The 21,392-nt window shown below is 41.2% G+C and overlaps 1 protein-coding gene across 5 annotated transcripts in view; it reads left to right on the forward strand.

Annotated features, from left to right (window-relative positions):
* The first annotated feature begins 3,457 nt into the window (after nt 1-3,457).
* Nucleotides 3,458-21,392, forward strand: part of LOC112248252 (small G protein signaling modulator 1-like) — a 74,817-nt gene continuing 56,882 nt past the window's right edge. For 4 of the 5 annotated variants that reach the window (XM_024417125.2, XM_024417129.2, XM_024417128.2 and 1 more), the window contains exons 1-3: nt 3,458-3,569; nt 3,696-3,736; nt 17,085-17,160. In XM_024417125.2, coding sequence (XP_024272893.1) covers nt 3,563-3,569; nt 3,696-3,736; nt 17,085-17,160 — 124 coding nt within the window. In that variant the 5' untranslated portion in view covers nt 3,458-3,562. The remainder of the gene's footprint in view (nt 3,570-3,695; nt 3,737-17,084; nt 17,161-21,392) is intronic. The other variant, XM_024417127.2, reaches the window with a different exon arrangement.

The raw sequence follows: 21,392 nt of genomic DNA on the forward strand, positions 1-21,392 counted from the left end.
GGCTGGAGTCCGCACCTTTGGGGGGGTGGAGGTACTGTCACGCCCTGACTATAGGGAGCCATTGTTTCTCTATGGTGGAGTAGGTCGGGGCGTGACTGGGAATGATGTAGATGATATTTTTCTATGTGGTGTTCTAAGTTTATTTTCTATGTTGGTGATTTGTATGATTCCCAATTAGAGGCAGCTGGTAATCATTGTCTCTAAATGGGGATATTTAAGTAGCTGTTTTTCTCACCTGTTGTTTGTGGGATATTGTTTTGTGTTTCACGTTTCTTTCTTTCTTTCTTGTTTTGCTTAAGCTTCACTTAGAAATAAACATTTGGAACTCAACCTCCGCTGCGCCTTGGTCCTTCTCTACACACGGTCGTGACATGCTGATGCTCCAGATACTCAACTAGTCGAAAGAAGGACAGTTTTATTGCTTCTTTAATCAGGACCACAGTTTTCAGCTGTGCTAACATAATTGCTAAAGGGTTTTCTAATGATCTTTTAAATGATAAACTTGGGTTAGCTAACACAACGTGCAATTGGAACACAGGAGTGATGGTTGCTGATAACGGGCCTCTGTATGCCTATGTAGATATTCCGTAAAAAATATGCCGTTTCCAACTACAATAGTCATTTACAACATTAACAATGTCTACACTGTATTCCTGATCAATTTGATGTTATTTTAATGGGCAAAAAATGTGCTTTTCTTTCAAAAACAAGGACATTTCTAAGTGACCCCAAACTTTTGAACGGTAATGTATGTATATTACCCTTAGTGCCAGACAGTGCTGTAACCTACAAAAGGAACTGATCTTAAGGAAATGCAGAATTAATAATGTTTTTAGTACCCTTAGATAGCATTTCAGTGCTTTTACATCCTGTATGTGAATAAGTGCAGTTCAGAGGAGGCTGGTGGGCGGAGCCAAAGGAGGACGGGCTCATTGTAAAGACTGGAATGGAATATCCATGTACTCTAGGACAGTGGTTTCCAAACTGAGGGATCGGCCGGGGAGGTGCGGGGTCCCCCCCTAAAAAAAAAAAAACTATTGAAAGTTGTAATAGTAGAATGCACAGACAACAATTTCAAAATTGGGTAGTGCATCATCAGTTTTCCTCTTGTCATGTCAGTCATTGCATACCTTAGAGAGATATTATTAACTTGTTAGAAATCAACAAGCCCATGCCAGCTAATGTTTTTTAGCTTATTTTTTAGCACATAGATTTTGTTGTGTTTGAGTCACTCGAATATCACATGAATACACTTTAAACATGGCAAAATATGTAGAAGTGCAAGAAAATTAGCTTTAAAATGGCAACATTTTCTCTGCCCCATGATAAAATGTGTAGAATTTCAGGAAATAAGCTTTAAACTTACAACAACAACAAAAAATCTGCCAACAAGAGGGGTGTGAACAGTTTGTGTCATGAACAGTGCTTGTGCCCATTTAGTAAAATTAGTAAAATTAGTAAAAAATAGTACAAATAAATGTTTTGTGAAACCCATGGTATATGGTCTGAAATACCTTTTTATAAACTGGGTGGTTCGAGCCCTGAATGCTGATTGGCTGACAGCAGTGGTATGTCAGACCGTGTACCAAAGGTATGACAAAACAGTTATTTTTACTGCTCTAATTAAGTTGGTAAACAGTTTATAATAGCAATAAGGCACCTCAGGGTTTTGTGATATATGGGAAATGGCTAACATGGCTAAGGGCTGTGTCCAGGCACTCCGCATGGTGTCGTGCGTAAAACAGCTCTTGGCCGTGGTATATTGGCCATATACTACACCCCCTCAGGCCTTATTGCTTAAATATACTCTGAGTACACAAAACACTAAGAATACCTGCCCTTTCCATGATTTAGACTGACCAGGTGAATCCAGGTGAAAGCTATGATCCCTTATGGATGTCACTTGTTAAATCCACTTCAATCAGTTTGGATGGAGGGAAGAAGACAGGTTAAAGATGGATTTTTAAGCCTTGAGACATTTGAGACATGGATTGTGTATGTGTGCCATTCAGAGGGTGAATGGGCAAGACAAAATATGTAAGTGCCTTTGAACGGGGTATGGTAGTAGGTGCCAGATGCACTGATTTGTGTCAAGAACTGGTTTTTCATGCTTAACAGTTTTCTGTGTGTATCAAGAATGATCTACCACCCAAAAGACATCCAGCCAAATTGACACAACTGTGGAAAGCATTGGAGTCAACATGGGCCAGCATTCCAGTGGAATGCTTTTGACACCTTGTAGAGTCCAAGCCCCGATGAATTGAGGTTGTACTGAGGGGGGTCCAATTCAATATTAGGAAGTTGTTCCTATACACACACCTCAAGTGACGTAATTTTGATTCACCAAGACTATATCCCTGTGGCATATTTAATTAATTATAATCTATATGAAATAATGTTGTGTCCCCACTCTGCAACCTGAAGGCAAATGGGATATGTGAATGTAGATATGATATCCCCAACGCACAAGATTCCATTCACACCACTATTATCCACAGCTTTTTTAACTCCTCCTGACCACCACGGCTTTATTCAAGTCTAGAATAAACAACATGGATAGGATGATTTTTATTGCAGTGTTTAATTCCCAGTGAGTCCAGATCAATGTCTTTAAACAGGAATATTGATTTCTCAGTATATGATAGTGTCATTTACCCCAGGGAAAGAGGCTGTAAGACCAGGACACCAAATCTACTGGATCTGCTCAATTAGCTCTGCTAATATGTTTCAGGGGGTTGCTTAGCAACACATCTTATTGGTGAGGGAAGGCTTTTGTGTATTTTGTAACAAAATGTGCTCTAGGCCAGGGCTCCGGATATCTACTTCTCTGCAGGATATGGTGAGGATGGATACACGAGACATTTGAAAATGGTAGGCCTAGAATTCTGTGTCTAAACAACTAGACACACGTGTAGGACAAATGTCCAAACATATCCAATGCATATGATTAGGCCTATGCAGAAAATACAGTATTTCCTGCTGTCTCTGGCTATTTTGTCTTCTCAGTTTTGTTATGGATGATGGTGCATCATCTGTAAAAACTGGCATACATGTGAAAATATGCATGAAGAATATGATGAAGCCATGATAAAAGTTATAGGAATGCTTCATTATTATGGAAATGATTCTAGAAATGAATGGTTAATGATATGCTCCTGACTTTATAAGGCCTCGTGAAGAATACGTCACCTGTTTGGACAAAATCAGGCTATTCAATAACGAATAGGTTGCATTATGCCTAAATTTGCATTATGCCTTGTACTCACAGACAATGCAGAACTAAATGTGAAACATCACGGCAAACATGTGTAAAAGAGTCACTTATTATTCCTGTGTATAATTTTTATCTTGCGTTTCTGGGAGAAGTCTATAGACTTAATCGAATTTAAGAGATTACTGTAGCTTTAAGAGGTGTGAGTAAAGTATCGAGTGCTGTCTATCTCTTTTGCTCCACACAGCCACATTGAACTGACGGGAGCAGTGTGAAGGAGCTACGTAAAGTGGACCCGATTCCATAGCAACATAAACAACAACATAAACAACAACAACAACAGCAACCACAATGGCAGGTGAGAGAACACAGGACCGTATAGAACAACCAAATTCAATATCCATCATGTGCTGAAGATGTAAATGTGAAAGGAAATGTGTTATAAAAGAAATGACATGAAACCCTTTCTGTTATGTTTTACAAGCAGAGACGCGACAGAAGCTGCTGCGCACTGTCAAGAAGGAGGTGGGTGTTTTTGCCAGTCTGCAACAATTATCAAATAGGAGAAACAAACACTTTGGTTATGCGTATGGCTAAAATACTCCCTCCCTGAGTAGATACGCTATGCTTGTTTTTTGTTCATTCATTTACTTTTACAGTAACTGTTACCATTTTCTTTTTGTGTGCACATATTATGAAAATAGTAGGCTACTACATCCACTCTTGTATTTGCTATCAATCTTTGCAAATAACATGAACATTAGGACAAGGTGTAATATATATTTTGAAGTTGACCATATTCTTATAACTAATTAAGTCTTTAATTATGGGTTAGGGTATATAGTTGAACTATAAATAATATTTGTATAGGGAGGGTCCTGTCATGGACATCCAGCTAGCCTGTAGAATGCAGTCATTCAAGACTGCATTCGCCCTCTAATGTCTTACTAGCATCTCATTATGATACTGACTAAATAAGCTATAGATGTTGAAGAATTGAAGAAGTGTTGCATAGAAATGCTTGTCATTTTAAAGGTAAAGTGCAGTTTTAGATAATTTTCGACTTCCCAAAACGTTTTTTAACACAGCTCTTTCCCGGTGCATTTGAATGCACCGCTAACGGATACAATCCGTGTCAACAAGTATTGCTACATTCTCCAAACATGTCTAGCCAAAACGACTCGATAATTTTGAAAATGGTTAAGAAGAAGATTTGCTAAAACGGTCAAATAAATGATTATCACTTTAATAATAAGGGCTCATACATGTGATAACAAGTTTTAACAGTTTTAAGTAAACATGTATCAACCCATTTGGATTAAAGAGTCCACGCTAACCTCATCACACAGTTGTGAAATCATGTGAATAACTTTTTTGTTTTGTTCAACCTTTATTTAACTAGACAAGTCAGTTAAGAACAAATTCTTATGTACAATGAGGGCCTACCAAAAGGCAAAAGGCCTTTTGCGGGGACAGGCGCGGAGTATTGGTGGCAAATCTGATGGCCGAATGGTAAAGCACATTTTATCTGCCGATCTATGAATTACCTCTCCATAATCTAGCATGGGTAGGATGGTCATCTGAATCAGGGTTAGTTTGGCAGCTGGGGTGAAAGAGGAGCGATTACGATAGAGGAAACCAAGTCTAGATTGAACAGCTTTGATATGTGCTGAGACAAGGTCAGTGTACCGTCTAGCCATACTCCCAAGTACTTGTATGAGGTGACTAACTCAAGCTCTAAACCCTCAGAGTTAGTAATCACACCTGTGGGGAGAGGGGCATTATTCTTACCAAACCACATGACCTTTGTTTTAGAGATGTTCAGAACAAGGTTAAGAAGAGCAGAGAAAGCTTGTTGGACACTAAGAAAGCTTTGTTGTAGAGCGTTTAACACAAAATCCGGGGAGGGGCCAGCTGAGTATAAACTGTATCATCTGTATATAAATGGATGAGAGAGCTTCCTACTGCCTGAGCTATGTTGTTGATGTAAATTGAGAAGAGCATGGGGCTTAGGATCGAGCCTTGGGATGGCTGAGACAGCAGATGTTCTGACTTTATACACTGCACTCTTTGAGAAAGGTAGTTAGCAAACCAAGCCAAAAACCCCTCAGAGACATCAATACTCCTTGCAATCAACTCTGAAGTGGAGGCTGAGGTTTCCCCCACTCTATTTCTATTGTCATCATCAGCATCTACTTCATCAAACAATTTCAATCTTTCCAGGATGTCTTTGGGTCAGATTGTTAAACGTCTCATACTTGGTGTAGTAGACCAATAATGGATCAGAGAAATACAGTTATTTTCCTCTCCTGTCTTCAGGGAATATTTGTGAAGTGATTGTTCGGTTTTGTCGGAAGACTCAGACTATATCATTATTGGTCTCATAAAAGCGCAAGACCTTGTGTCAAGCACACAAAGACATCAAATTGTCCATGTCTGGGTATGAATGAAAGAGAGATTTAATCTCCTGTCACTTACTCCTGATCTTCATAAATGCCTGTCACCAGCCTTATCAGCAGAGTACAGACCAACCCTGTATTTAAACCTGCCTGTGTTAAGAGAGCCAACTGAGATTCACTTTCCTCAGGATCCCCCCCAGGTTTAGCTCCCTAGTGCTCAGCGCTTACAATGTAGCTGATTTTTAAATAAACTGCAGTGGAGTGAAGACGGATCACATGACCAGAGCAGTCTGTGTTTCTCCAATTATACAATATGATTGCTAGACTCTCCAGCACACCTCTGAGGCACACAGAATAGTCTGAGTCAGTGATATGATTGCTAGACTCTCCAGCACACCTCTGAGGCACACAGAATAGTCTGAGTCAGTGATATGATTGCTAGACTCTCCAGCACACCTCTGAGGCACACAGAATAGTCTGAGTCAGTGATATGATTGCTAGACTCTCCAGCACACCTCTGAGGCACACAGAATAGTCTGAGTCAGTGATATGATTGCTAGACTCTCCAGCACACCTCTGAGGCACACAGAATAGTCTGAGTCAGTGATATGATTGCCCAGTGGCAACTATTGGAGTGAAAATGGAAGTAAACAGATTTAGATGATTATTTTATTTTTTTAAAGCACAGATGAAAAGATATATTTATGCCAGGGTGATATCCTCTGAAGAGAGTCTTTATGGTAAGAGGTAGAGCACCCTGCACAAGAGGTTGCTGAAAGGAAATGGAACTTGAGTCACTAAAAGTGACTTAATAAAAGCTTCCTTTTTTGCCATTTCAATGCAAATGGTAGGCATAAAGGACAAAGGCAGTGGCCATCTGTTGAGCGTTTAGCTTAATGAACATTCAGCTGCTAGGCTACATGCATTGTAAGAAACTATGTCAAACGAAGGATACCACCAACAAATGTACATTTTAGTAATTTATCAGACACTCTTATCCAGAGCAACTTAGAGGAGCAATTAGGGTTAAGTGCTTTACTCAAGGCACATCAACAGATGTTTCCCTTAGTCATCTCAGGAATTCGAACCACCAACCTTTCAGTTACTGGCCCAACCGCTAGGCTACCTGCCCCATCACAAATACGATGCAGTAGGGAATGTTCACCCGGACATATACGCCAGTAAGGATAGTGATTCAGATGTATTCACCCTGTTTGTATTCATTCATTATTTCTCTCATTTCTTAGCTTGGGTACTGTTTGTTTGGTGGCTTGGCAGTGAATGCTGAAAAGCTCTCCCTTACTAACTGGTTACGTTCCACTTTGTCTACCTGGGTCTACACACAAAAAAGTGCTATATAGAACCTAAAAGGGTTATACCTGGAACCAAAAAGCGTTTCCTACAGGCAAAGAACCCTTTTTTATAAGAGTGTAGGCCAGAACAATATGCTTCAGTGACAGAAGCATGCTTGAGAATAGCCTATACTGGGTGTATCTTGGTGCTCTCTCTATCACTCTCTCTTTCCCTGTGTCTCTCTCTTCCCCTCTGCTACACACATACACACGTCACACACACCTGTGTTTATATAAGGAGAGAGCTACACACTCATGAAAGAGTAGGGCACAGAGGACAACGGCTCATCTTTCATTTTCTTTTCTCTTATCAGTCACCTTTTTTAGCATAGCTGCTTACTTAGGGACATATGGAAATTGACTGGGGGAGAGGGGCTGGTCCAAATCAAGGTAGACTATGTTAATCTTGACAAACAGAAAATACATCCATTCCTACCCAGTATCGAAGGCTTCTCCGAATGTAATTCAACTTTTTGGTGTTTTGTAGCGGATGTCTTTTTCCATTCATCAATTGGCCATTGCACCGTTTGGATTGATTGACTTTATTTGTCAGTTAAAAAAATACATATATACAGAAAGATTTTTTCAAGTGACCGGGATTGCACAATAAAATCGGGGACTTATTTCCATTGTGGTCCTTATTTTTGACATAAATACATATATAATTACATAGATAGAAAGGAAAACATGCTCAACCTCTATATGAGTATCAGGGGAGAGTTTTAGTACAATTCTTACAAGCTTGTTTGGCTGGTAGCTTATTCTTTAGATGTTTGGGGCTGCTAGTGAACCATGATGTGCAGGCATAATCAATGTGACATTGGACTAGCACATTTACAGCGTATCGCTGCAGAATGCTGTGGTAGCCATGCTGGTTATGTGTGCCTTGAATTCTAAATAAATCACTGACAGTCACCAGCAAAGCACCCACACACCATCACACCTCCTCCTCCATGCTTCACGGTGGGAACCACACATGCGGCAATCATCCGTACACCTACTTGATCTCACAAATACACGGCTGTTGGAACCAAAAATCTCAAATTTGGACTCATCAGACCAAAGGATAGATTTCCATCGGTCTAATGTCCATTGCTTGTGTTTCTTGGCCCAAGCAAGTCTCTTATTATTATTGGTGTCCTTTATTAGTGGTTTCTTTGCAACAATTCGACCATGAAGGCCTGATTCATGCAGCCTCCTCTGAACAGTTGATGTTGAGATGTGTCTGTTACTTGAACTCCATGAAGCATTTATTTGGGCTGCAATTTCTGAGGCTGGTAACTCTAATGAACTTATCCTCTACAGCAGAGGTAACTCTGGGTCTTCCATTCCTGTGGCGGTCGTCATGAGAGCCAGTTTCATCATAGCGCTTGATGGTTTTTGCGACTGCACTTAAAGAAACTTTCAAAGTTATTAAAATGTTCTGCATTGACTGACCTTCATGTCTTAAAGTAATGATGGACTGTTGTTTCTCTTTGCTTATTTGAGCTGTTCTTGCCATGATATGAACTTGGTCTTTTACCAAATAGGGCTATCTTGTATACCACCCTAGCTTGTCACAACACAACTGATTGGCTCGAACGCATTAAGAAGGAAAGAAATTCCACAAATTAACTTCCGCTACCTCATGAAGCTGGTTGAGAGCATGCCAAGATTATGCAAAGCTGTAATCAAGGCATTGGGTGGCTACTTTGAAGAATCTCAAATATAAAATATATTTTGATTTGTTTAACACTTCTTTGGTTACTACATGATTCCATATGTGTTATTTCATAGTTTTGATGTCTACACTATTAATCTACAATGTAGAAAAAGTACAAATAAAGAAAAACCCTTGAATGAGTAGGAGTTCAAATACTTTTGACCAGTAGTGTATAAACAGTGCACTCGGAAAGTATTCAGACCCATTCACATTTTCCTCATTTTGTTACAGCCTTATTCTAAAATTGGTTAAATAAAATAAAAACATAATTCGACACAAAATACCCCATAATGACAACGTGAAAACAGGTTGTTAGAAATGTTTGCAAATTTATTATAAAAAAAAAAACTTAAATACCTTATTCACATCAGTATTCAGACTTTTGACTGGTACTGTATATATTTTCAAATAACTGCCCTTTTTCTGGCCTCGCAATAGATTTTGAAAAATGGTCAAAAACAAATCTGTGTGGCGCTCGAAAAACCGATGTAGCCCTTGAGCCAAAAAGTGTGTTATTACCTGGGTGAGACACATGACGGATCACAGGAAAGGGAATCCTCTGTTGTCATTGATAATGAGGTAATCACCCGGGTTCCCATAGCTACATGGTTTTGCATATTTAACCTGTTTTACTCAGGGGAATGTGTTATCAAGCTTTGTGAATAAACAATGGTTATTACTAGTGTTGGCAGATTCATAATATATACTACAAAATAGTAAGTAGTTAAACTACCTTTTTACCCTATTCATTTTAATGTGAATGAATTCATCAGTCTTGTCTCAAGACTATCACTTCTCAGTATGATGTGAGTCATTCACTCTAAACATGCACGGTAGGAACTGTCAACAGATGTTAGCCACCTACAACCATTTTCTGTCATATAACATCTGGAACAGTCCATGCAGGAGTATGCCTGAGTAATAGGTAAGTCGCTCTGGATAAGAGCGTCTGCGAATTAAAATGTATTCTTGGTAAGGCTGACATGATTGTGCAAGTTGTTTTTCACTATAATAGCCCATGGGGATGAGGAATGTCTTCCCTCTGTTCTGATTGTGGCTGTAGACGAGGAGTTCATGTGAAGACTGTGTAAATCCTGCTTCTGCTCTATCCAAGCCCCATTACACGCTAGTGGAGGGTTGCCAGGTTTGATATGATATTGTCCCCACTGTGACAGCAGAGATGTAGAGTGATACTTGAGTGAGAACGTACTGAATGCTCCTCATCTAATGATGCCAGCCCTTGAGGAACGCAACAGTAAAGATTCACATTGTTTTAGCATGGATGTGATCTTGTCCTTTGGGCATAAACAAGGCTGCTGTTAGCTGTCAAAAGTAGTATTGCTCATAGGGGTACCAAATCAATTTTGTCTAAATGTCATACAAGAGAAATGTTAGAAAAGAGGACTCCAGCCTCAAACGTGCACATAAGGATGAAATTTCAACTTTTTGGGAAAGAACAATATGCACAGTTTCCAGGGTCCAACATATTTATTGTTCTGGAATTATGAAATTAAACTGTCTGTATCCCTCCACCTAACTGTTTCCTATGCTGATGAAGGGAAATGTGAACCAATGATTATGCGTGATACCAGTTATCTGTGTTATGAATGGGCTTGTTGACGTACTCTATCTCTCAGAGATAGCTGCTGTGGACTCTGCTCAGGCGACAATGTGACTCGTGCTGTCGCCATAGAAACCTGCAGCTTGTCTGCTAAGACATCTCACCAGTTAGATTCTGTGATGGCTGGATGGGATCCAGATTCTGACTGATGGGAGGATAGAACTAGTAAGACTTGAGAGAAGTGACGTGCCCTGCAGTTTGCACATTTACTTGAGCTGCCTACCAATCAATGCACATCAAATCAAAGTTTATTTGTCATGTACACAGATTCGCAGATGTTAAAGTACACTACATGACCAAAAGTATGTGGACACCTGCTCGTCGAACACATCATTCCAAAATCATGGGCATTAATATGGAGTTGGTCCCACCTTTGCTGCTATAACAGCCTCCACTCTCATGGGAAGGCTTTCCACTAGATGTTGGAACAGTACTGCAGGGACTTGCTTCCATTCAGCCACGAGCGTTAGTGAGGTCGGGAACTGATGTTGGGCGATTAGGCCGGGCTCGTAGTTGGGGTTCCAATTAATCCCAAAGGTGTTCGAATGGGTTGAGGTCAGGGCTCTCTGCAGGCCAGTGAAGTTTTTCCACACTGATCTTGACAAACCATTTTTGTATGGACCTCGCTTTGTGCACGGGGGCATTGTCATGCTGAAGTAGAAAAGGGCCTTCTCCAAACTGTTGCCACAAAGTTGGAAGCACGGAATCGTCTACAATGTCATTGTATGCTATAGCATTAAGATTTCCCTTCAGTGGAACTAAGGGGCCTAGCCTGAAGCTAGAAAAACAGCCCCAGACCATTATTCCTCTTCCACCAAACTTTACAGTTGGCACTATGCATTCGGGGAGGTAGCGTTCTCCTGGCATCCGCCAAACCCAGATTCGTCCGTTAGACTGCCAGATGGTGAAGCGTGATTCATCACTCCAGAGAATTTGTTTCCACTGCAATTTGTTCCCATATAGCAATGGCGACGAGCTTTACTCAACTCCAACCGATGCTTGGCAGTGCGCATGGTAATCTTAGGCTTGTGTGCTCATGATGAAGCTCATGATGAACAGTTATTAAATCCCAAGGGTGTGTGTGTGTGTGTGTGTGTGTGTGTGTGTGTGTGTGTGTGTGTGTGTGTGTGTGTGTGTGTGTGTGTGTGTGATCAGGCTTTGGGATTGCTATTGTTATCGTGATGGCAGCATGAGTCGTGTTTGTGGCTGATCATCGTTGCTGTAGCTGACAAGACAGTGGTCTCAGACAACCAATTGCAGGTCAACACTGCATCATGATTGCTTTGTAACTGGTGTATATTTTCTATTTTAATGCTTTCAAAGGGCAACATTTCATATATGCTGTACTTACACACTTCACTTCATTACACACTTCAAGTCTCAGTTCGCTTACTTCATGAGTCACCAGTATTTTTCACTTTTCAGAAAACTATGTAAAGCGACTTTGGGTCCTAGAAAAGCGCGATATAAATACCATGTACTGTAGTAATAATAATAATAATTAGTAGTAGTAGTAGTATTTCTGAAGGCATATTGAAAATATCTACCCTATATGTTCAATGTTCAAATTGACAAAAGCATTTTGAAAATGTTTCCTAAAGATAACAGCCATAATAGTCAACGGCTAACGCTTCCTTTCAGATTTCAATCTGCCTGGAATGACTCACAGATGGCGGGCACCCAAGAGCGAGTGCAATCAGGGCTAGTTTTATTATAGGGTTCTGTTGTTGTTGTTTTCTCTTGTTGCTCTCTCCGTCAGTAGCCTTGTGGGAGAAAAGCAGGTGCTTCCTTTGAAATGACTGCTTCCTGCTTTAAAAGCACCTGGATGGGGAGGGCTCAGGGAGAAAGGGGATTTGGGTATTCAGAGCTACTTCACTTTTGTATAAAATGTATGCTTTTAATTTAAATGTTTTAAAGAAAAACTACAGTATCAGGAGTACATTACAACACTGTGAAGCTTTGCTTCAAAATGTTTATAGAGGACAGACAATCCTGTAATCCATTCCAGAGAAATACATTGAAGCACAAAAGTTAACGCACCAAAACCTACTTTGTGTGTGTGGGAAAAAATAAAAAGATGGAAGGTAATATCTCCAGCCAGTCAACTGGAATCAGGGTCTGGAGAGAGTGGCAGAACTGTGTGTGTGTGTGTGTGCGTGTGCGTGTGCGTGTTGGGGTGAATAACACATTTAGTTCCTTTTTTATTATTTTTGTACTAATATTTTTATTGTTTTTCAAGTGTGGGTTTACAGCACAGCACAGGTAGTGGAAACATCATGATCAGCGCCATCATTATTATTATCTGAATCGCCTACCCATTCCCCAGCTACCTTGAGTCAGTAGGTGTGATCTCCGACAGCAGCGGGGGTCTGGGTTGCTGTGTGTCCAGCTCCCATACCCTTTCCCAACTACTGCGGAGTGAGTGTCAGTACTATGTGTCAGTACTATGTGTCAGTGCTGTGTCAGTACTATGTGTCAGTACTATGTGTCAGTACTGTGTGAGTACTGTGTGTCAGTACTGTGTGTCAGTACTATGTGTCTGCACTATGTGTCTGCACTATGTGTCTGTACTATGTGTCTGTACTATGTGTCTGTACTCTGTGTCTGTACTGTGTCTGTACTATGTGCAGTCAAGCTAGTATAATTAGTGTTTATGAAGTAAATATGATGGATATTATTAAGGATATGGTCTTCTGAGATACAAACAGGTACACAACAAACCAAATAACTATACAATTCAAATTAGGAAAAATAAATAAATACCAAAGTCATCACCTTTATCATATATTTCATTGCTTTTTGTACCTTTTAAGTCAGTTAAAACAACATTTTATTTACAATAACAGCCTACCAAAAGGCAAAAGGCCTTTTGGGGGGATTAATGTTAATTAATGTTATTTTATTTTTAAATATAGGACAAAACACACATCACGACAAGAGAGACAACACAACACTACATAAAGAGAACAACATAGCAAGCTAGCAACTCATGACAACACAGCATGGTAGCAACATGACAACAACATGGTAGCAACACAACATGGCAGCAGCACAACATGGTAGCAGCACAAAATATGGTACAAACATTATTGGGCACAGACAACAGCACAAAGGGCAAGAAGGTAGAGACAGCAATACATCATGCAAAGCAGCCACAACTGTCAGTAAGAGTGTCCACGATTGAGTCTTTGAATGAAGAGATTGAGATAACATTGTCCAGTTTGAGTGCTTGTTGCAGCTCGTTCCAGTCACTAGCTGCAGCGAACTAGAAAGACGCTCGACCCAGGGATGTCTGTGCTTTGGGGACCTTTAACAGAATGTGACTGCCAGAACGGGTGTTGTATTTGGAGGATGAAGGCTGCAGTAGATATCTCAGATAGGAGGAAGTGAGGCCTAAGAGGGTTTTATAAATAAGCATCAACCAGTGGGTCTTGTGACGGGTATACAGAGATGACCAGTTTACAGAGCAGTATAGAGTGCAGTGATGTGTCCTATAAAGAGCATTGGTGGAAAATCTGATGGCCGAATGATAAAGAACATCTAGCCGCTCGAGAGCACCCTTCCCTGGCGATCTATAAATTACGTCTCCATAATCTAGCATAGGTAGGATGGCCATCTGAATTAGGGTTACTTTGACAGCTGGGGTGAAAGAGTAGATTTAACTTTAGCCTGCAGCTTTGAAATGTGCTGAGAGAAGGACAGTGTACCGTCTAGCCATACTCCCAAGTACTTGTATGAGGTGATAACCTCAAGCTCTAAACCCTCAGAGGTAGTAATAACACCTGTGGGAAGAGGGGCATTCTTCTTACCAAACCACATGACCTTTGTTTTGGAGGTGTTCCGAACCAAGGTTAAGGGTAGAGAAAGCTTTGTTGTAGAGCGTTTAACACAAAATCCAGGGAGGGGCCAGCTGAGTATAAACTGTATCATCTGCATATAAATGAACGAGAGAGCTTCCTACTGCCTGAGCTGTGTTGTTGATGTAAATTGAGAAGAGCGTGGGGCCTAGGATTGAGCCTTGGGATACTCCCATGGTGACAGGCAGTGGCTGAGACAGCAGATGTTCTGACTTTATACACTGCACTCTTTGAGATAGGTAGTTAGCAAACCAGGCCAAAGACCCCTCAGAAACACCAATACACAAGAATGGGATGGGGAGTCAAAACACAGGGAGTCGAAACTTCCCAATTCTACCATTAAAATTAAAATGTGCTAGTTCTAGCTTGTGGTTTGGATAATTGTGATGTTTATGATAAAAACGTAATGTTAAAATACTAATGACTATATGTCGTGGCAGAGCCAGGTTGATATTCCCCTTTAAGTGCCTTTGAACCGGGTATGGTAGTAGGTTTGTGTCGAGAACTGCAACGCTGCTGGGTTTTTCATGTTCAGTTTCCCATGTGTATCAACAGTAGTCAACCACAAAAGGGACATCCAGCCAACTAGACACAACTTTGGGAAGCAATGGAGTCAGCATGGGCCAACATCCCTGTAGAATCCCTGTAGAATGTAGAATGCTTTCAACACCTTGTAGAGTCCATGCCCCAACAAATTGAGGCTGTACTGAGGGCTAAAGGGGGGATGTTTTAGCCAACAGAGCAACAAAACTGGAACTCGGGGAAGGTGGTGTCACCTTCCCCGACATGTTATGGTTCAATTTCACATCCACAAATTGAAATGGCTGTGTTTATCCTTATGTGACCTGACCTCAAACTCCTGTTAGCTTGCCTCTTACACTTTACACCCATTTGAGCTCCTTCTCCTCACAGAGTTCATATAGACCAATGTGACCATCTGGGTTCAAACACTGCGTTCTCCTGTATGCCAAAAGACTGTTTGCACACTGATCTGATTCTAGGGCATTAGCAAGTCTACAGGGGCAAGGTTACTCATCACATGATCATGGTTCACTGAACCACCTCTATTACACTTATGACAGATCATTTTACCTTCAGGGCCTGATTTCCCGATAGCAATGGAACTTCGGCTTACAAGTGTTTTAATGATGCATCTTTCCTACAATGGCCGAAGATGTAACGTACATTTCCCAAAACATCATGCAGAAAAATTCGGTAAGTGTGTCGAAAGAAAGGCAGCACTGCTCTCTGATCAGCTTTCTCCATTCAAATTTTACCTTAACATTATAATTTTTCCACAATACTGACGACGCATCAGCTCCTAGAGCAATATTATCACCTAATGGCTGCAAATATTGAGGTTGCTTATTCTAATGCTTACCCTATAATAATGCAATCAATCACAGATAAATTTGGCACATCATTGTGCATGTGTTGTTACACATCATTCAATATATTTAGGCAAATTACAGGCAGTAGCCTACAATTAGAAAAATAGAGCTCAATTGAATTAACATGAAATTGATTTAAATATTTTTGTATTATATAGGTCTATGTAGCCTATAATGTAGGCTATTTATATTTTACTGCAGTCATCCCAGTTTTCATTTGAAGCATCTTTTGATCCTTTTCTTGTTTTTAACAATTACAAAGACATTGGCAACCTTGTGTTTGCAGTCAACTTCGTTGTGAAGTTATTGGTCACAGAGAGACAGTTAAACATCTTGATTCGATGTTTAGTGGATATCTTCTGTGTATAAAGTGATGTGGTAGGGAAAAAACACATTGAACGATGCACTTAGTGATCTGGGGCAGTCGGTAAATAACAAGACATTTCAAGTGCAACTTTAGAAACTATGGTTTTGGGAAACAGCTTGGCGATTTAACGATGATCCGTTCCAAGGTCCTAACGATGAACATAGACTTAAGATGCTTTTGGGAAACCAGGCCCAGGTTTGTTTAACCATACTAGATTTACAATCAGAGATTGCAACATAGAGGCAGTTAAACAATCATGTCATTTGAAATATTTTGCTTTAATGGAGCATTATTTTTTAAATCTGCCCTCTGTAGTGATATTCAAAGCTCCTCTATGTCTGCACAGATGTTTGGGTATCTGTCTGTTTGTGTGTGTGTGGCGTTGTTCTCTAGGCAGGCACCACCTCTCTTTGTGCAGTGTAATAACTCCTCTGAGGAAAGACCCATTACAACAGGAAATGAGTGCTATCTGGGCTGCTCTATCTGCAGGCTGATTTCCAGGATACAGAGCAATGGCAGTGCTAGGATATGTCACCATATTCACCAGGGTCAGAGTTATCAGGCATCTGGGGCGCAGGTCTGATGTTGTCTCTCTCTGTGAGCAGCCTGTGTCCGGGTCAGCAACGAGGAAACCTTGGTGTTGATTAAACCCAACATTTGTACTCTAAAACTCTCCTCCTGCTTGTTTTTCCGAGGCTGTGTGTCTGAGTGAGGTTTCTGCTGGTTGCGAAGTCACTGAATCAATTAGAGGTGTCGTATAGTGCCAGGCCTGGTGAGACATGAAAAGCGTGTGGCACTGTGCTCTCACTCTCTTTTTCTCCATTCACATCTAAAGAGGTTTGATTGTAAAGCCAGTCTGTCAGGTGGGCCCCAGAGGTGTGGATAAATTAGCCCCCCACCCACCCAACATCAGCCCACTTCGGCCCTGTCCATCTGTGATCTGCTTGATGCGAGTTGGGTGACTCATCCTTCAAACTTTGCATGGATTCTTCCCGCTCTGCTTAATCTCTCTCTCTCTCTCTCTCTCTCTCAACCTCCCTTCCTGTCTCCCTCCCCTCCTATCTGTTCCCAATGTAAACTAATTCTATACATGTTTACTGATAAATCCTTCCCTCCTCCTCACTCCCGTAGATAAGTGGTTTTGTAGAGAAGGTCTGAGTGTCTCCTCCCCCTGTCATTCACAGGTGAAGCAGATCATGGAAGAGGCTGTCACCAGGAAGTTTGTACATGAAGACAGCAGCCACATTGTCTCATTTTGTGGTGAGTTTCAACTATTGGGACATATTTGGTGGTATTTACTCATTAATCACCTGCCCTACAACAGAAAAAAAGGAGGTAGGAATAGGTATCCTGTCAGACACGAGTCAGTCAGGTTTCAATGGTCAGGCGGTTTTCCCCAACATACAGTGCATTCGGAAAGTATTCAGACCTCTTGACTTTTTCCACATTTTGTTACGCTACAGCCTTATTCTAAAATGAATTAAATAGTTTTTTCCTCATCAATACACACAATAGCCCATAATGACAAAGCAAAAACAGGTTTTTAGACATTTTTGCTAATTTATAAAAAATAAAAAAGTTTTAACATACAGTACCAATCAAAAGTTTGGACACACCTACTCATTCAAGTGTTGTTCTTATTTTGTTTTTACTATGTTCTACATTGTAGAATAATAACACATAATGAATAATGTAGTACCAAAAACTATATTTAAGATTCTTCAAAGTAGCCATCCTTTGCCTTGATGACAGCTTTGCATTCAGGCCAAATAATTCAATCTTGGTTTCATCAGACCAGAGAATCTTATTTTTCATGGTCTGATAGTCTTTGGGTACCTTTTGGCAAACTCCAAGCGAGCTGTCATGTGCCTTTAACTGAAGAGTGACTTCCGCCTGACCACTCTATCATAAAGGGCTGATTGGTGGAGTGCTGCAGAAATGGTTGTCCCTCCCCCCTGGAACGTTCTTCCATCTCCATAGAGGAACTCTGGAGCTCTGTCAGAGTGACCATCGGGTTCTTGGTTGCCTCCCTGACCAAGGCTCTTCTCCCCCAATTTCTCAGTTTGGCCGGGCAGCCAGCGCTAGGAAGAGTCTTGGTGGTTCCAAACTTCTTCCATTTATGAATGATGGAGGCCACTGTGTACTTGGGATCTTCAATGCTGCAGAAATGTTTTGGTACCCTTCCCCAGATCTGTGCCTCGACACAAGCCTGTCTCAGAGCTCTATGGACAATTCCTTCGACCTCATGGCTTGGTTTTTGCTCTAACATATGCACAAACCGCCCCCCCCTCGTCTCACCAGAGTGTGCTGTTCTATCTAGCCAGTACAGCGTATATCCTGCTAGCTGAATATCCATGTCATCATTCAGCCACGATTCCGTGAAACATAAGATGTTATTGTTTTTAATGTCCCGTTGGTAGGATATTCGTGATCGTACCTCGTCTAATTTAATATTGACGGTGACGGCAGCTTTCCCACTCGCCTTCTGCGGATCCTTACGAGGCACCCCGCTCTGTGTCCTCTGTACCTGTGTCTCTTTCTCTTGCCAATGACGTGGATGTTGTCCTTGTCGGGTGTTGGCAGTATATCCTGTCCTGCTTGTTGAAGAAAAAATCTTTGTCTAATCCGAGGTGAGTGATCACTGTTCTGATATCCAGAATCTCTTTTTTTTGCCGTAAGATACGGTGGCAGAAACATTATGTACAAAATAAGTTACAAATAACGTGAAACAACCCCACATAATAGCACAGTTGGGTAGGCGCCCGTAAAACTGTTGCCATTTCTTCCAGCGCCATTTTAGTTAGTGACTATCTGCTGTACTGCATAGGGGGGGGTGAAATAATAATTTCACAGTCCCTCAGACATTCTTCACAGGCTCATCAAGCCTTACTGACATCCTGCCGAAGTCGCAGGATATTTTATCAACTGATAAAAGTGGTAGAGGAAAGGTCCAAATCTGCATATCACATCAACCTGTGGGTGGAGGGTTTGAGGGTCTGCTAGCCATGTACAGAACTTTGGTGGGTGCTCAAAGTAAAATTTAAAAAAGGGCACCTTAATAACATTACATTTTCTGCAAAAATACACTCACTCATCACACATTGTAGGCTAACCAAGCTAGAACCAAAGATGAAATTAACTATCTTTGCTAGAAGCGCTACTGGGCTGGGCTTTATCAGCTGATCATCACTAATCAGTGTTTCCTCTGGACATTTTTGTTGCAGTGTCGTTTATAGAACAACTGTGAAAAGGTCAGCTCAAGTGACTTCGTAAAAGGACATACTTCCCGATGTGTTTTCTTTTATGAACATGCCATAAGCCAACATGTCATTGCAATAAATTTGTTTAAAACGGCAACATTTTCTCTCAGCCTCAAGCCATAAAGTGTAGAATAGCATGAGATTAGCTATAAAACAGAAAATGTTCTCTCTGCACCATGATAAAATGTATAGAATTGCAGGAAATTAGCTTTAAAACAGCAAAATTTTCTCTCTGCCTCATGGCAAAATGTGCATGGTTGAGACTTGACTGGGTGAGGGGTGATATCTGAGGAGGCTTGACAAAGTTCCTAATGTGTATGCCATACCACAAACTGGGGACTGTCTCTAGGGAAGAATCTCATTTGCATACTCCTTGAGTCATCTCTCCAAAACTACATTGGAGGAGAAGATCAGAGGGGCGGGACCTCTGGCTTTCTCATCCAATGGGTTTTGAGAAGGAGAGAGGACGAGGAGTATGCAATTAAGATCTTCCCAGAGTCTCTCCAATGTCTAGTGCTCTGTCTTGAAGACAGTGCACTGAGTTTTCTGCACAGGCAGTTTTGGCTGCCACAGTGGCACAAAGAGCCAAATAACCTTTAAACCGGTGCTGTACCCGGACATATTATTGAAAGTATGTTTGGTAGAAATATTATGATGTAGCATTTTAGTTTTTTTTGTTTGCAGTGGCTACAATTACCAAATGAATGAATGTAGCGGAAACACTGTTGCTAATGTAGACTAGATTAATCAACTACTTAGCTAGATTATGTTCATCTTTACTTGATTTGAATTTGTTATGCTACTGACAAACAGTCAAACTGCTGTTGCCCCCTGAGACAACACATGCTAGCAACTCCAAAGTATCCTACTACTGGCCGTATTCATTTCAAACTCACCGCTCTGCACCGGTGGGTAGCTCGTGCATGCAACAAGGAAGAGTGCAGCAATGCACTGCCGCTCTCACGGTCGCAGAAGGGCAGGGAGGGGGACTTTTGTTTTAAAGATTCATGCGTTTTATGAGAAATCATCTAGGTTGATAGTTGCGCCACCAGTCATAAGGACACTTTTTTCATAGGAGGACAAATGGGCAGGTGCTCCAGCACCCATAGGGCTCTAGCTGTGCATGTGCCCACTGCTAGCTGATAACTGTGTGATCAATCTCCAAGTAAAGGCTCTTCCTCCCCGACTACAACAGGAGAGTATCCTGACTTTTAACAGACCTGGAAGTAAGAGCTTTCCCTTTACCTCATATACCATGGTGGCTGTTAGTGTTAGCTCCCCCCACGTTCTCCCAGGTTTTACACCAAGCTGTCACACAAATGTGTCTGTGTGCAGAGATCACAGGATGGAGATGGAGGGCGAGGGGAGGGGGAAAGGGAAGGCGAGGACTTGCTCAGGCAGGTCACCGGGGAGTAATTAGCCTCTATCATCATGGTCAAATATTCAAGTCGCCTAGGCAAGAGCGCCAGGGAAATATCAAGTGTCAGTCACGCCCGTCCCTTCTTCCTGTTCTCCTCACCAAAATAGCTATTATTCCCTTCCCTTCACATTGCTGTGACAGCGATAGTAACCATAGAATTAGGAAATAGAATACTAATTTAATAGGATCTTTATTTAGTCATCCAATTGTTAATGAAGCCGAGCTTTAAAGGTGTATCTTTCTCAAAGTGGTCATGAAGTAGCCTGAGTGCCAATCTGTTTCTGCACTCTTATCAACTCTTTATGGAATTGCCATACCATTTCAATAAGGATATAGCAAGAGAGCAGAAACAGACTGGCACCCAGGGTAGGCATGATGTTGGCATTCAATAATGAATCTAAGCCAATAGTGTGGTTGGCCATATTTAGAATGTGTTGAGTGTGTCGTAGTGCTGAGAATTCCTGGTCAGTGGCAACACAGACACTCTGAGTCCCCTAATGTGTTCTGTTGCCACAGATACGGGGCTGATTAGGGGTCATTACTCCAGTAGCTGTAATTACCTTTTAAATAAGAGTGCCTCCTGTGTCGAAAGTGGACAGGGTCCAGCCACTCGTTTCCTTTAAGGGTTTATTTGACACAAAGGATATTGCTTTGGTTGCATGGCTCCCGGGGTTATGTTAGGCCAAAGTACCGCAAAGCCAAGGAGGTTTCACCCTCTGGAAATGCTGATTTCTTTTCAATATTGGAGTGTATTTTCTAGTAGTTTGAAAGACGAGGGTCATCCTATTGAGACATCTTTGTCACAGAATTAC

Source organism: Oncorhynchus tshawytscha, linkage group LG04 (assembly GCF_018296145.1).
Source record: "Oncorhynchus tshawytscha isolate Ot180627B linkage group LG04, Otsh_v2.0, whole genome shotgun sequence".
In the NCBI taxonomy this organism is placed as follows: Eukaryota; Metazoa; Chordata; class Actinopteri; order Salmoniformes; family Salmonidae; genus Oncorhynchus; species Oncorhynchus tshawytscha.